At 43.3% G+C, this 15,555-nt stretch overlaps 1 protein-coding gene across 8 annotated transcripts in view; it reads right to left on the bottom strand.

Annotated features, from left to right (window-relative positions):
- Positions 1-987: 987 nt before the first annotated feature.
- PRRC2C (proline rich coiled-coil 2C) overlaps positions 988-15,555 on the bottom strand; it is a 102,812-nt gene continuing 88,244 nt past the window's right edge. For 7 of the 8 annotated variants that reach the window (XM_075002583.1, XM_075002585.1, XM_075002589.1 and 4 more), the window contains 3 exons: positions 13,725-13,828; positions 7,927-8,053; positions 988-2,808 (listed from right to left, as the gene is read on the bottom strand). In XM_075002583.1, coding sequence (XP_074858684.1) covers positions 2,548-2,808; positions 7,927-8,053; positions 13,725-13,828 — 492 coding nt within the window. In that variant the 3' untranslated portion in view covers positions 988-2,547. Of the gene's footprint in view, positions 2,809-5,550; positions 5,788-7,926; positions 8,054-13,724; positions 13,829-15,555 lie in introns of all 8 variants that reach the window. The other variant, XM_075002590.1, reaches the window with a different exon arrangement.

Below are 15,555 nucleotides of genomic sequence, written 5' to 3'. Positions count from 1 at the left end.
GCAGTTCAGTCACACTTTGGAGGCGCTGGACGGCAAGATAAATCTAGGTAATTAGTATGACGCACAGGCACCCTCTAGTGGTCAGTTAAGTCACACACACAATTTACTATTATTTAAGGATGCATTCCTGACCATTCCAGCTAATTACCTTGTTCAGATGCCGGCTCTCTGCTCTGGAGGGAAGGAAGGATGTTGCACCTTTTGGGGTTAAATGGGTCAAACATCTCAGTAGTCAGAAACCCTGCTGAAGAGGACATTAGAAGCACAAGTTTCTGCATGTAAAGCGAATATTCACTTTGGAAGCCTTTGCTAGGAGTACAGAGATGTTGGCTAAGGGAACATTCTATATGTATTTAGGTAAAGCATACAGTGTAGGACTGGCAGCCGGAATTTAGAAAAAAGGTTCCCATTACAACTGCTTGGGGAAACGAAATAAGTCATGTACTTGTAATTGTTGTACCTTTCCTGCCCTTGCACGTGTTTATATCACAGCCCGCTCCTGCTTCACCTGGCAAATCACAACCTGGTGTTTAATGGTTTGTCACAATGAAAAGGACTGCAGTATTGGGACCACCACGACACACATGCTAGGCCCTGAACGCTGGAAGGGTTGGAAAGGAATTCTCCCCTCCTATTTTACTCCAAGCACAGAGGGTTGTCTGGAAACATCATGAGAGATTTACTTCACGCTCATACACAGAGATTGTCTGGCACTGCAAGCAAGATACCTGAAATGGATAAAGTAAGAGTCTGATGCAGTCTAGCAAAGATATGTCCTTTTAGCTTGAGGTTCAATAAGAGGGAAAGGTACTGTGAGGGAACACACGCATTTCTAAAACAACTTATGTGATGAAATAGAACAGCTGTAAGTTTTCTTCCTAAACAATAACATACGCCATTCACAGGGCAAAAATGATAACATGCATACAGTTTGCCTAGAGCATGTAGACTAATGGATTAGGAAATTACCAGGATACATTATTTAGAGAATACTTTATTAGTTTCTGTAATCAAACCCATGTAAATAAGACCTTACATATTTAATACAGTGTGTTACCCCTGTACAAATGGAAAAAAAAATTAAGTTGAACATTTCTAGACCAATATGGCTGTTAATTTCTGTACAATGCCAACTCACAGTACAAGTGGGATACTTTTCTCCAAAGTTGACATCACAGCTAAAGTTTCCAAAAATTCAAATTATATATATATATATTTATATAAAAAGATAACCAATAGCGACTCACTAGGCATCAATAGCAGCAATAGCCTTTCCAGCTTCTGCGGTCATCTGAACAAATTATACACATTTGACTTTCAGCATACTTCCTTCCAAAAAGTTAAAAAAAAACAACCCAAAAAACAAACACAAAAAACAGAAAAAACAGCAAATTCTGTTATTGATGTGGTACCTGGTGCCTTTTATTAGCTTCTCAATCATTGTCTGGAAGAAACATTATTAAAAACAGCTCCGGTATATATCACAGTCACTACTACATATCATAAGCAGGTACAGGATATCTTACATTCACAGAAGTATCATACAGTACTGTCCTACAGCTATAATACTAGAGGATACAATTAAAAAGGCATTATTTGACTTGATTCTACTTTCCAGCACACAGTGGGCAAGGAGGTGCAATGCATCTCGGACATAAAGATGCACATTTTTAGAGAAGGTTCTCTTTGATAAAGTTTCTCTTGACTCTAGCAGCACGGTTCTAAGTGCTCATTGCTCTCTATAGACAAAAGCTGGAAACCATTGAAAGTCTACTGGCTTCATACAAGGACAGCCAAACAGAGGTGAACAGAACTTTTGACTATTAATGCAGGCTTTTAAATCCAAGGGCTGAACAGCTGAAGGGGTGTGGACAGAGAGAGTAGTGTGTGCGCTGAGGGACGCTTTACTGCTGTGATTTTGGTACATTACCCTATCAAACAAGAGGAATAGCAGCCAAACACTGCCCTTTTAAGGAAATCTGACAAAATGTCAATGTCACTAATTGTGTTCTACTACATTAGATGCCATGTGAAGGATAAGCTACTCTGTGACTTGCCGATTACAGGAATTACCATTCCTTTATTGCAAAACAGCATCTCTCAAGTCACTACAAACATTAAAAATAAACACACCTTAGTCTGTGCCTTCAGACTGCATGATGGGAGAGCGACAGCTTGGAGAAGATGAACTAGTAGCTGAAGAACAGCAGAGCATGAAGCAGAGTATTCTTTCTACCAGCTAGGAACATGCCTTTTCAACCACCTTCTCCCCTGCCAGGCTGTCTCCCATTGTGTATCTGGATGGCGTATGCTAATATACACATATACGCTCCACCCAAAGCAGACCCCATGAGAGAAGCTGCAAGCCCAGAGGACCAGCTTTGTTGGACCTGCAGCTGTTTATGTCTGTCAATGTCAGTAGACTCTCCCCCCCTTTATGCCATTTGCAGCCATGAAGGGACAGAAGACTACTGGGGTGCCCTTTGGGCTATGGGTTTACACTACTGTCTTAGCCCCACACTTGCCAGCTTCACAGAAACACAGCCTTTAAGATTTTGTTTCTTCTGTCTTGATTGCCTGAGGTTTGATTGGTCCAGTTCTAACAGGTTTTGGGGTAGCAGCGGGCGCAGGCGTGGGCTTTTCCTCCACTTTGTCCTGGCAGGCCCCCGCCGAGTCTGTCAGCGCTTCAGGGGGCTTGCTTCCACTTTCATCCACTTTTTGCACTTTGCCTCCTATTGGCTTGCTCTGCTGTTGCTGCTCTGAGAAAAACCTGTGGGTGGACTGAAGAACCTCTGCTCTCTGCTTTGCCTTAAAAAGGAGGGAAAACAAAACCATTTACTGATGAAGTGTTAAGATCAAGCTATTCCTTGGAGGGGTTACGTTTTAAAAAGGCTTGTGACCAGACAGATCACAAGTTCCCAAAGGGTAGCATCTAGCTATGCTTTCAGTTTCTTCTCCCGGAATCCTCTGGGTCTGAAAAGTCCTCTCAGTATACAAGTAAGCTGTGCACTGCCCAATCTTCCCTTCCTCTTCCTGCAGCTGTTTCTCAACACCTTTCCCATCTGGGCATACACAGAAATATTTTACTGACCTGTATTCCACTAACAGCGTGGTTCAACTCTAAGTTCAAGATCTACTTATAAAACTTTTAGAAACTGAAAACTGCAAAAAACCCCCCTTCAGTTGTAAATGTTAGACATCACAGTAACATGCAAGCAGGCCTGCTGGCAGGCAGCAAGGGGCATTCGCACAGGGCCCCAATCTCTGGTGGCTAGCCTTGCTGAAGCAGCAGTGGCTGGAGCTCTGTACCCCTCTGAAATGCTACGCAGCTCTGCCCTATGCCCCCCGGCTTCCACCTTTGCCCCACCCCATGGAGCCAGGCTCCCTGGTGTATGTTGGCCCCGCTGCATGCAAGACCTTACCGTAAGTGCCCTGTGTGACACTGGGGGCTTTGAGATTCTCACCCCGTTGCGCTAGCCCTGTTGGGACTCCATCAGTACTAACAACAAGGGCTGAGCAAGTGCAGACCTGCTGCCATCTTTTTGCCACGGCACAGTGGTAAAAGTGCTGGTGACTGTCTTACACCAGCCACCCCCCTACACCAGAGCAACAGTGGAGAACGTCAGAAAACCTAGAGTGCCATGTCCTGAGCGAAGTCTTCCTCACCCCACCCCACCCCAGGCAGTCATTACACAGACCCTGCTGCCTGTTTGGTTTAACTACGGCTTCCCTGAAGCTCAATACATGGTACAGCTCAAGTCTGTATAAATTGTGTTACTCCAGGACGTGACTAAGCCACCTGCTGAGCGACATTAACTTATGAGGGCCTTACACAGCAGGAGTGCGTCCACTGCTGCTTGCAGGGGCTGGAGTAATTCAGTCAGTCTGAGAGCTCTGAGTAGGGAGTCTGCTCCTGTAGCACTACAGCCACACAGCTACAGGAACAGCTTCAATTACTGCCATTTGCCCCAGCTTGCAAGGGATGTAGTTTAGGCCACTTGGCTACAGCTAATGGCATGATTCTGTAGCCCATATTTGCACTGACCAATGCCCTCTGGAGTCCAGGGGCTGCTCAGGTAAGTTCTACACTGGAGCTGCCAGCAAGTCCCTTGCACAACACAGAAGTAACACGCGTATCGAGAGTGCTTTGCATTTCTACGGAGGACCCCAAAGCATTCTGCACAGGAATTAAGACTCGGCACTTCTGTGGACAGGTCAGTCTACGGGTTTTACAGATGGGGCAGACAGACTGCCTCCCCTCAGTGTAAGGATGGGAAAAGAACCCAAGAACTGTGGCCCACTGTCTATTCCCCTGTCACCGCTAACCAACGTAAGTGTTTATTAGTGCTGAACTCAGAGGGACGAAATAGTTGCATTTTACATGAGGCAGCAAAAGGTAGTTAAAACTCCTCTGTGCGGATATCTCTGAGCTCAATCAGGGTGTTTTTGTGTTTTGATCACAGGTGGTAAAGGGATAACAGTAATGAACGTACAACCACCATTTAATCAATGCATATGAGGTGGTGCAGGAAATAAGATCATGGAAAATTTGTTCGTCGCCTTGAGGGCAAATTCTGATGTGTCTGGTTCAATTATGATCAAATTTTATAAATTAACAACTAGCTGATTCCTGATAACATTAGCTTTGTTTCTTAGGTCTACAGCTATTCTAGAGTCTAACAAGTCACCTTACAAGCTAAAAATATCTACAATTTAAGTGAAGGACAATGAAAACAACATCTCCCAATCCTTAATTTTTTCTGAAGCTTGTCAGAGCACTTCTACGTCCAGAGACTGCAAATGGCCACACTGTAGCAACCAAACACTAAGCGCTGTCCACACGGGTAACTGGTTATGCAGACTACAGGCAGATGTAGAAAGTTATATTATGGTGTCCCCACACAGACTCCCTATGCCATTGTATCTGCCTCAGGAAACAACACCTTGCCTCATCATGAAGGGTCCCAAAGTGCTCTACGAGTTTATATATATCTGATTCACAATCTATTATAGAAATGCAGCCACCTCTTGGGTGGAATATGCCAGATGGTAAAATCATTTATAACAGGAACTTAGAAATAGTACAGCCAGTTAAACTTAGAGGGAAAATAATTTGGCCAAGTTACCAAAACTGGAAGATGGCCAATACATTTGGGGCTCTTCTGGCCACACTTAAAAAAAAGAAAAGGTCTTAGACGACCTTAAGTGAGCACTAGCAGTCAGGAACTTGGGCTTTACATCTCATTCAAAAAGATGCAATCTCCTGAAGCCTACATCTCAGCTTTTCTGCAAGAACAGTAACAGAGCCACTGGTCACAAAACCACCCGACAATGGAAGTCTGCTGCCAATCACTATATCTGCAAACCTCTTTTAAGAGGGGCTGGGGGAAAAAGGGGATTGGCTGAAGTCTGCAGTAAGACATTAAAAGACCTGGATAAAGTGGTTATGGGTCCAGAGGCATTATAAGACATGGTACACAGACACATCCTTGCCCTACGAGCTGTCAAGACTGAACTGGTGTTAACAGCACTGCTGTTCAAAATACTAACCTTTACGTCTTGTTCAGCCTTCATCGCAGCCTGGGCCTGATTGCCTCTGACTCCAGATAGAGTTACACAAGGACCTCTGGCCACATGTGGTAAACGAGGGTGGCTCATAAGGCCTGTGGTCAGCTGAGGTGGCATCTGACTAGCCAGTGCCATTGGCAGCCTCTGAACAGGCGCTGGGAAGGTGTTAGTATGTGGGGCTCTGACCAATGGAGGGATCAGGTTAGGCTGAGAGAGAATCTAAGTGGTGGAAAAACAACAACAAAAAACATTTAGCCATTAGAAAATTGCCAACTAGAATCTGTTGGCTTCTCCTTAAGAGGGGGAAAAACACGCCTGCTCTGCCATTAACCTAATGCCAGGAAAACAGGGGGATAGTTTTTCCCTCCGTCAAGACAGCCATGCTTGGACTCTAGGAAAAATATAAGCCTTATGGAGACGCTGCTGTGCATAAAGCTCTGCAGCAACTCAACGTTCTAATAATAAAAAGGGGAAAATATTAAGGCACGTTACAAACCCTAGAAAGGCAGCACCTAAGGCATCACTACCGAGAGAGAGAGAGAGAGAGAGAGAGACGGACTCTCTCTGCACGTGGCAGCATTTAGCTAAACCTTCCATTTAAAATTAAAAAAACCAAACAAACCAAACACAGGCCCCCATGTCCAAACACACTGAAATCGAACAAACGAATCCCTCAAAGTCCCTATCTGCAGCACAGAATCACAAAACTGGAAGGGGCCTCAAAAGGCCTTCAAGTCCAATCAAGGCAGGACCCAGTAACATCTACCTCATCCCTGACAGATGTTTGTCTACTCTCCTCTGAAAAGTCTCCAGTGATGGAGATTCTACAACCTCCCCAGGTAATTTATTCCAGTGCTTAACCACCCTAACAGTTAGGCAGTTTTTCCTAATGTCCAACCTAAATCCCCTTTGCTGTAGTTTAAGACCATTTTTTCTTCTATTATCACCTGTTAGAGAATTTTTCTCCCTCCTTCTTGCAGCCTTTTACATATTTGAAAACTGTTATGCCCCCTCTAAGTCATCCTTTTTCCAGGCCAAACAAACCCATTTCTTTCAGTCCTCCCCCAGAAAACATGTTTTCTAGACTTTTAATCATTTTTATTCTTCTTCTCTGGACCTTCTCCAATTTCTCCAGATCTTTCCTGAAATGTGGTGCCCAGAACTGGATGCAATATTCCAGCTGAGGCCTAATCTGTGCAGAGTAAGAGCAGAAGAGTTATTTCTTGTATCTTGTTTGCAATTTTCTGTTAATACATCCCAGAATGATGTTTGCTTTTTTTTTTTTGCGCAACAGTGTCACACTGTTGACTCAAATTTAGCTTATGGTGCCCTCTGACACCTAGATCCCTTCCCACAGTATGTCATCGTAGGGAGTCATTTCCCATTTTGTGTGTGTGAAGCTGATTGTTCCTCCCTAAGTGAAGTACTTTGCATTTGTTCTTATTGTATTTCATCCTATTTACCTCAGACCATTTTTCCAGTTTGTCCAGACCATTTTGAATTATAAACCTCCAAAGCAGTTGATACCAAACTGGAGGCGTTGCATCCACAAACTTTATAGGTGGCCTCTGTATGCAATTATCTAAATATTTGACTAAGATATTGAACAGAACTGGTCTTAACACTGATCCTCAGTGAACCCCGTTTGTTACACCCTTCCAGCATGACTGAGGATCACTGATTACTGCTCTCTGGCAACAGTTAACCAATCAGTTATACATCTACCTTACAGTAGTCCTGCCTAATTCTATTTCTCTAATTTAAGGTCATGAGACCGTAGCAAATGCTTTAGCATATCATTTCCCCCCATTTCTAGAAACTCAATGACATCCAGTTATAATTTAGAACAGTTCTTTTTTAGGTGTTCACTGGAATTTTTGAAAAATAAAATCATACGTTGGAACTGCATCCCAGATAAATGACTTGGGAATCTGCTTAAAGTTTTTAGAACCTTAAATACACACTGAGACCCTTCGGAGATACCGAGTCCCCAACTCTTTTAGTTTGTACAGAAGCGAGGTTGTGTGGAGCTGTGTGGGGAAGCCCGCAGGACACCTACTTACATTGGAATCACTCAACTTTAATGCTATTACATTCCTCACTTTTAGATGCGCAGAAGTCCCTGGAAATTAAAATGCATGAAACACCAGAAAACCTGTTTTAACTGGTAAGATTAAAGACAAAGGCTGCATTTAACCTGTATTCAGTTCCTTGATAAAGCACATTCATTATTTAATTTAGGGCTCATATTTTTAACTCATCAAAATACAAAGAGCCCACTGCTGAGTTCTAAAGTCACAGGATATAACTGAGGTATAGAAAACCAAGTCTGCTTTCAAGAAGTCATCAGTTTCCCACCTGGGGTGCAAACTGTGCCGGAAAAGGCTGTGCCATTCTCAGAGGGGCAGCTGCTGACTGAAACTGCTTCTGGTAGACAATGCTGCTCATTTTATTCGACTGGTTGTTAGGACTTGTAGAAGCGGCCCTTGAAAAGAAACCAACGCCAGTTAGAATAAAGATATTGCTACCACCACAAGGATGCTTTTGTAATTTGCACTTCCTAGCTGAAAGCTGTGCCCAAAAGAAAATCATCATATGCTCCCTAGCAACTATCTGTAAAATTCCTAAGGCAAATGATGCCAGAACCACAGAACATTAACATGGTAATTAATCCAAATGGGAAACAGTTGAGTTTCAATTACTGACCAGAATGAGCAAGAGAACTTGGAAGGAAAGTAAATGTTTTTGTCACAAAATTTACCTGGTGCCCCCACCAAAAATCATCTCAGACTTGGCAGGCAAGACTGTTGTGTGGCCAGGCACTCACCTCCTCCGCCTTTTTTCTCCAGTCCACACCCATTGTATTGTCTAATTCAAATCCTATACTTCTCAGCACAAGATCTGCAACATGCACTACTTGTACATGTAGGACATTCTGAACTTTTTTTTTCAGGCTGAAGTTCTCCAGGTGGGGGGTGCACACTCTCACTTTTTGTGAGAAGAAAAGCTACGCTCATTATTCTCTAACATTTTCAATAGCCAAGCCATAACCAATGAAGTGTGAAAGTCATTTATTTATTTTTTTGACAGTGTAACAGCCTTCACCGAGGAGTACTGCACAGTCTTGGTCGAGGGGAAAGGGGGTTTGATTTGCTTGAAATATAATGTAAACATGGGAAATATATGTTTGCTAAGATTGTTGTATAAGCACAGCATGTGTACACACAGTTGAACTAAGTCAGACAACTGCTTTATTAGCTAGATTATTCTTTCTATTTTCAAAATTGACAAGTTTAAATTATGACTTCATTGAGCTCTGGAGATTTCCAACCCACCTGCTCCACGGCCCATTGGAAGTGAGTGGCCCCAAGGCCTCCCTCAATGCACTATGGGTTCTGCTAAGGTGTGCAAGAGACAGGACCACTGCGACACGGCATTCCAGTAATTTCTCAAATCTTTCCTGATTGCTGATTTTACAAATTTCACAACTTTTTTGCAACCCAGCTTGGTGTCATGAACACTGATGCTCCTTTTAATATTTTCCCTCTCCTCACCCCATCAAAATCTTTCTGTGATGACAAACTGGAACTTCAGATCCAAATCTGTATTAAATCTGAACTATACAATTCAAGGGATTTTGTCCACTCAAATAGTCCATTTTCTAGCTACAGAAGGGTACAAAATTTTCAGTCCAACTACCACAGCAGAAAAATTACTTACAATTTAGATGGCTTAATTTGCACATCTGAGAACATTGTTTCAGAGTGATATCTGTGTTAGCCTTTCAGCAGAAACCGGGAGGCATCCTGAGGCACATTAAAGCCTAAAAAGTCTGAGCATAAGCTTTTGTGGCTTGGATCACACATCTGTCAAACAACCTTAGAGGAAAAAGTCGTTCCCCAATCCCCATCTGGGGAAGTGAGTTTCACCCATGAAAGCTCTTGGTCTAATAAATTTGTTAGTCTCTGAGGTGCCACAGGACCATTTGTTATTTGTGAAGCTACAGGGTAATATAGCTACTCTTCTGAGACATATGACAAAGTCTTTAAGGACTCCTTGTTGTTTCTCCTGAGAACACAGTATAGTTAGTATTTTCTCCTTTGTTTAAAGCAACCAGCTTCTATTTGCTGAAAAGATCTTAAGCTAAGCAGGAAACTGAAAAAATCTCAGTCTCTTCCCCATTACTATTCAGGAAGATTTCAGGAAATATTAAGAAGCCATTCTGAGAAACTGGAATTGTTCAGGAAAAATCAGAAATGTCACTACAGGGTGAACCTCTCTAGTTTGGCACCCTCAGGACCTGACCAGGGCCAGATGAGACAATTTGCCAGAACCTGGGAGGTGAGTATTGTCTAGCAGCATTACCAACACTGCCATGGCTTACTGGGCTCTCAGAACATACTTAGGAGTAAATTACAGATAAACAACAGCACAAGACACACAGCCGGGCATGGTGTCTGGAAACTTTATGGGACCATGGGCAACCTGGCCACATCCATGATAAGTGGCTGCCTGGTCAACTATCATCGTGCTGGATTACGGATGTTGCTGGACGAATGTTCCAGATTAGAGAAGTTCAACCTGTAATAAACTTGCACTTTAAAAACATTTACTGTTAAAGGCTTATTTGGTAATGTACTCATTGTACATACACACATTTTCCCCTAGAATCTTATGATACACAAATGATTTAACAGCTTCAAGTTTAAGTACAAGATTCCCAACATGATTCTGAAAATTCTACTACTAAACTTGTTGGAAAAATTATGGTACTACTGTATTTAATACAAATATAATTGAAGACCAACTTAAAACACACACACACAGGGGAAAACTAAGTACAGGTTGAACACCTCTAATCCAGAACACTCTCGTCCAGCAAACTTCATAATCTGGTATGACTTTAGTAAGACGGATGACCCCATCATAGGTATGGCCAAGTTTTCTGTGGTCCCATAGAGTTTGTTTATAGCCACCAGTCCTAGCTCTCAGTGTTCTGTGCTGTTATTTAGCTGTAATTTACCCCTAAATATCTTTAAGAACCCAGTAAGCAGTGGAGGTGTTAATCACGTGCTAGAAAACATTGACCTCCGGTCATCTGGCGGATTCTCTCGTCTGGCATCAGTCAGGTCCCGAGGGTGCTGTACAAGAAAAGATCACACTGTATATGCATTTAGCTCTGACATTTCCCAATTAAATACAGCTATGCAATAATATACATACATTTATAGATCCGGACCTATAGTCTTGATGCAGTCAAAACTCTCAAGCATTTCAATGGGAGTTTTGTGTGCTTCAAAACCGCAGGGTCTGTCACAGGAGTAAGGATTAAACAATTACACAGATACAAGAAACGAGTCAGCACTAGAATCACATTTTCTGTCTGAATAAAAACAAAAGATCTTGTCTTACACAAACAAAGAACGCAGAAATGCTCTTCACACAAAACCCTAGAATATTCCCTCTTACTAGGGCTGGACAACTGCCTCTGTACATAAGCATCATAACACAATTATTGTAATCTAATAGGACATTAAGCTTCAGTGACTGAAACCAAGCTAGGATTTTGGAAGTCAACAAGAGAACATATATGGCAGCTTAATTACCTATCCACTACATTTCAGCTATCTTTGATGTCAACAACAAATGGTACCAACATGTGCTGATACATTCAGAGCCTCCACAGCCACAAAGCTACACAACAAAAATACTCTGGGATGATTTGAGATCATTTAAAAAAATCCAAGTAGTTAGATATCAAGAGCACACTAGGACTAGATAAGTGACCCCATTCAGAATCAGACTTCTGAACTTACAGGCAGCAATGTCTTCCGTACCAGCACATGCCTGCCTCAACACTCATCACATTAGGGTATATGAATGCTTAGGACTAAGATACATTCATTTCCAAGACATAACCAGAATGTCAATATAAAGAATTTGTATTTGTTTACCAATTGACATAACATTAGGGATCCACCTGAGCCCCTACAATGTATTCAGGGGCAAACCACAGTCAAGTCAAATGGAAGAGCTCACAGAAATATAACCTCATGTTAAAATACAGCTGACAAAATAAAGAGGGCTGATAGCAGGTGAGATCTCCACACTGTGCAGAAGTGAATGCAGTAGGATTCATCTGAAGGGCTCATAGGAATGTGTGTTTATATTTCACTGAAATCTTCACAACTCTCTAGCCATTACCAGCTCAGAGGTTCTGAAAGTAATTCTTTTCCTTACGCCAGACGCAGTCAGTCAAGCTTACAATACAACTGATTTCAGGCCTAATAACTGGAAATAAACAAAAACGCTTTCCAGAACTGAAAACTCTTCCTCCTCTGGAAATGTAATGAAGAGAGACAGTCTGAGGCCACCGGAACTTTCATCTCCTGTATGCTGCTGGTGCTCAAAAGCCTATTGGCTTTTACGCTTTCAAATATTTACACATCAGAAAATTGATATGGAGTAAAGAGGGTCGGCTACCATTGACATCTACGACCCATTTAATGTAAGATTTCTTAAAGTCCACTGTTCAGATGACCAATCAAAATATCCCACAAAGTTCTCCAGATTTTTCATGAAATACTAGCTGCCATAGATGCTTCCAATATCTCCCATTTCCTAGCTTCTTCTACTGTACTAAAGGCTTATCCCTCAATTAGCATTGCATATATACCAGAAACCTAAGTCAATTTTATAATGTTTTCCTGCAAAATTTGCCAAACTTTTTCCTACAGCAGGCACATAAACGTGCAAGACAGTCCATGTACTAATTTCAGAATTTAAGAACAGTTTGCAAGCCCTGCATTGAAGCATGAGACTCCATGAGAGTTGCTGTCACTGGCTACATCTACAGCAGCCCCTTCCTTCTGGAAGGAGCATGGTAATGAGCGAGCTGGGAAGACGCTAATGAGGCGCTACCATGAATATGCAGCACTATTAGCATAATACCAGCAATGTATGATTCAAAAGCGCAGCTTTCGAATCGCACACCACCCATGTGGACAGGGGCCTTTTGAAAGGACCCCGAGACTCTGAAAGCCCCTTCTTCCTATTTGACTAGTAACAGAGAGGAAGCCATGCTAGTCTATACACTATCAAAACAAAAAGCAGTCAAGGTCTGAAGAAGTGGGTCTGTCCCACGAAAGCTCACCTAATAAACTATTTTGCTAGTCTTTAAAGTGCTACTTGACTGCTTTCTCCTCCTATTTGGTTAGAGGAAAAAAGGGGCTTTAGAAGTGCGGGGGGGTCCTTTCGAAAGGCCCATCTACACAGGCGGCATGCAATTCAAAAGCTGCGTTTTTGAATTGTGTGCGGCTGTCACTATGCTAATGAGGTGGTGCATATTCACGGCAGCACCTTATTACCATGCCCCTTCCAAAAAGAGGGGGCTAGTGTAGATGTAGACACTGTTTATTTTCCAAGGTGTGGGGTTTTAAGAAGGGTTTAATTTATGTCCTAGGTAATGACAACAACGTTCAGTGCAGGCAAGAGTATTCTACTCTCTTTTCTGTTACTATTGTCTCTCTTTCCACCAATACGCTCTCAGCAATCACTTCTAAAACTGTTTAGTTCCATTGCAATTTCATCCACAAATCTTCACCTTTCAGAGCAGCACACTCTTGTGGCATAACTGTGGACAGGCCTGAGGCCATTCTGTAATGCTGGAACCATTTTAGTCTGACACCCTCAGGACCTGCCTGGTGCAGAATGAGAGAATTTGCCGAACCACAGAAGGTCAATATTGCCTGCCAACTTTACCAACACTTCCACTGCCTACTAGGCTCTTAGAAGACGTTAGGGGTAAATTAGAGCTAACCAACAGCACAGAACACAGACACAGGACTGGTGGCTGTAAATAAACTTTATGGGATCACGGGAAACTTGGGTCACGCTCCTGGTAAGTGGACATCCGACTAACTAAAATCATGCCAGACTATGGATGTTGCCGAATGAGAGAGTGTGCTGGATTACAGAGGTTCAACCTGTGTTAAGACTGCTGATGGTTATCATTTTGAAGTATCCATAGCCTCACCCTCACCCCCATTAACACTCATCTCTTTCAAAGAATTGACTGTGCATGAGCGAACAGCTAGTTGCAATATTTAACACTGAAGTGATTTTATGTTAAATTGTGTCGAGAAAGGCTCATTTACCGGAAGGGACTGGAGGTTGGAGTGGTGCTTCTACCAGTAACTGGAGGAGTTCCTGGTTTAACATCAATGCCGCTTCCAAAGGCCTTAAGATCCATTTCTGTCATCTGGAGAAAAATTAACAGCAGCAGTTTATTGGTGTTATTTACAAAAGGGCAAAGTTATATTGCTTTGTAAGTATCCTGTACTTGTGGTTTAACCCAAATGCATCACTTGTAAGGACAACCACAATGGCCCATGCTACTGAAGCTGCTATTACAATGGGAGAAAAAGTAGCTTGCAGAACTAGCTGCTTGCAACCTGAAAACATTCAGGCATCTTGCAGTGCTTCGTGGCATGCAATTACTCGATGGCAGGGAAAGAGGTTACTGTAGTTTGACACGTCCCTATTAAAGCTTTAACTTCACATAAACACATGACCCATGTGTTTGACTAGAGATTTGCATAAGCACTGTCCATTCAGCATGTGATATCCATAAGCCCCACAATCAAGCTTTATCAGGTTGTACATGAGAACAGCACCAAGTTCCTTCTCCACTGCTGAATCTCAGAAGGAAACTCCGAAGCAGAGAGGAAGGAGAATAGAGCACCCAGAGGAGGACACATCTCAAAGAACAACAGTTACTGTACATTGAGTAACCTCTCACAGAGCAGTGTCCTGCAGGAGTGCTTCAAGGCAGCCTCACAGGGAGAGGGGTGGTGCTTTGTAGTCTAGTTCAGGGGTGTACAAACTGGGGGAGGCACAGCACAATCAGCCACCTGCCTTCCCCACGCAGCAGCACAGGGCTGGTGACGCAGTGGAAGCTGCTGGGGGGCCGGGAGGGGGAGGATTGAGCTTGGCCAATGAGGGGGTGGGGGCAGTAACACCTGTGGTGCCTGCCTCACTGTCAGGCTGAGGTGCTGGGTTCACAGCAGCTGGGGGACAGGCTGGCTGGCTGGCAGGCGTCCCAGTGCTCAGGCTCTCCAGGCAGCACTATGGCCGCCCTGGTCCCAAAGCACTTCCCCCCTCCCCCGGGAGGAGCAGGCACTCACGCAGCCTGAGCCCTGCTCCAGTGTGACCCCACCAGCATCCTTTCCTGCGGTCCTCCTACAGTGTGGAGGGAGGGGCCCAGCTAACTGCAGGACCAAAAAGGGGAGCGCAGCCAAAAAAGTTTGCTCACCCCTGGTCTAGTCAGAGAAAAGAACTGCACTGCCAACGGTACATACTGAAGACCTTTTAGTTGCTCTGCATGTCTCAGCAACCAAGACATGTTCAAGTAGAACCATGGCTGTAGATTGTGATCTTGTTGTGTGAGCTGACAAACCAACAGGGACCGAGATGTTAACAGCACTAACAAGTTGCAGTGAATCCAGACATCCATTTTTAAAGACCCTGGGGAGGAATAGCAGAGCCTTCTGGCCTTTGCAAATTAAACCAACAACGGAGTTACTGTTATTTCGACAGTTAAATGGTTAAGTACCGTGTACACAGATGGAGAACACTAACACCAGTGCTGTGTCCACACTAGGCAAGTTCTTCCAGAAAATCTGCCCTTTTTGAAAGAACACAGGGATTATCTGCAACAAAACATGCTCTTTCAATCCAAAATTGAAAGAATGCAGCTCTTCTTCCAGCAGTCCTCTTCCACTTCCAGCTCAGAAAGATTCCTTTGACTCCTTCTTTTGAAGGATTCTTCCAAAAAGTGCGCATAGATATTCCGTGGGCCTTTCTTTTGAAAGAGCCATCCTCAGGGCCCTGGATTTTTCAATCCCTGGCCTGTTCTTTCGAAAGAGCAGTGGCTGTGTGGACAATCTCTATCAAACGAGCACACTAATTTTTCTCTCTGCTTTTTTG

The sequence above is a fragment of the Carettochelys insculpta genome, chromosome 9 (genome assembly GCF_033958435.1).
Source record: "Carettochelys insculpta isolate YL-2023 chromosome 9, ASM3395843v1, whole genome shotgun sequence".
NCBI classification, from domain to species: Eukaryota; Metazoa; Chordata; order Testudines; family Carettochelyidae; genus Carettochelys; species Carettochelys insculpta.
This window is presented reverse-complemented; position numbering and strand designations above follow the sequence as displayed.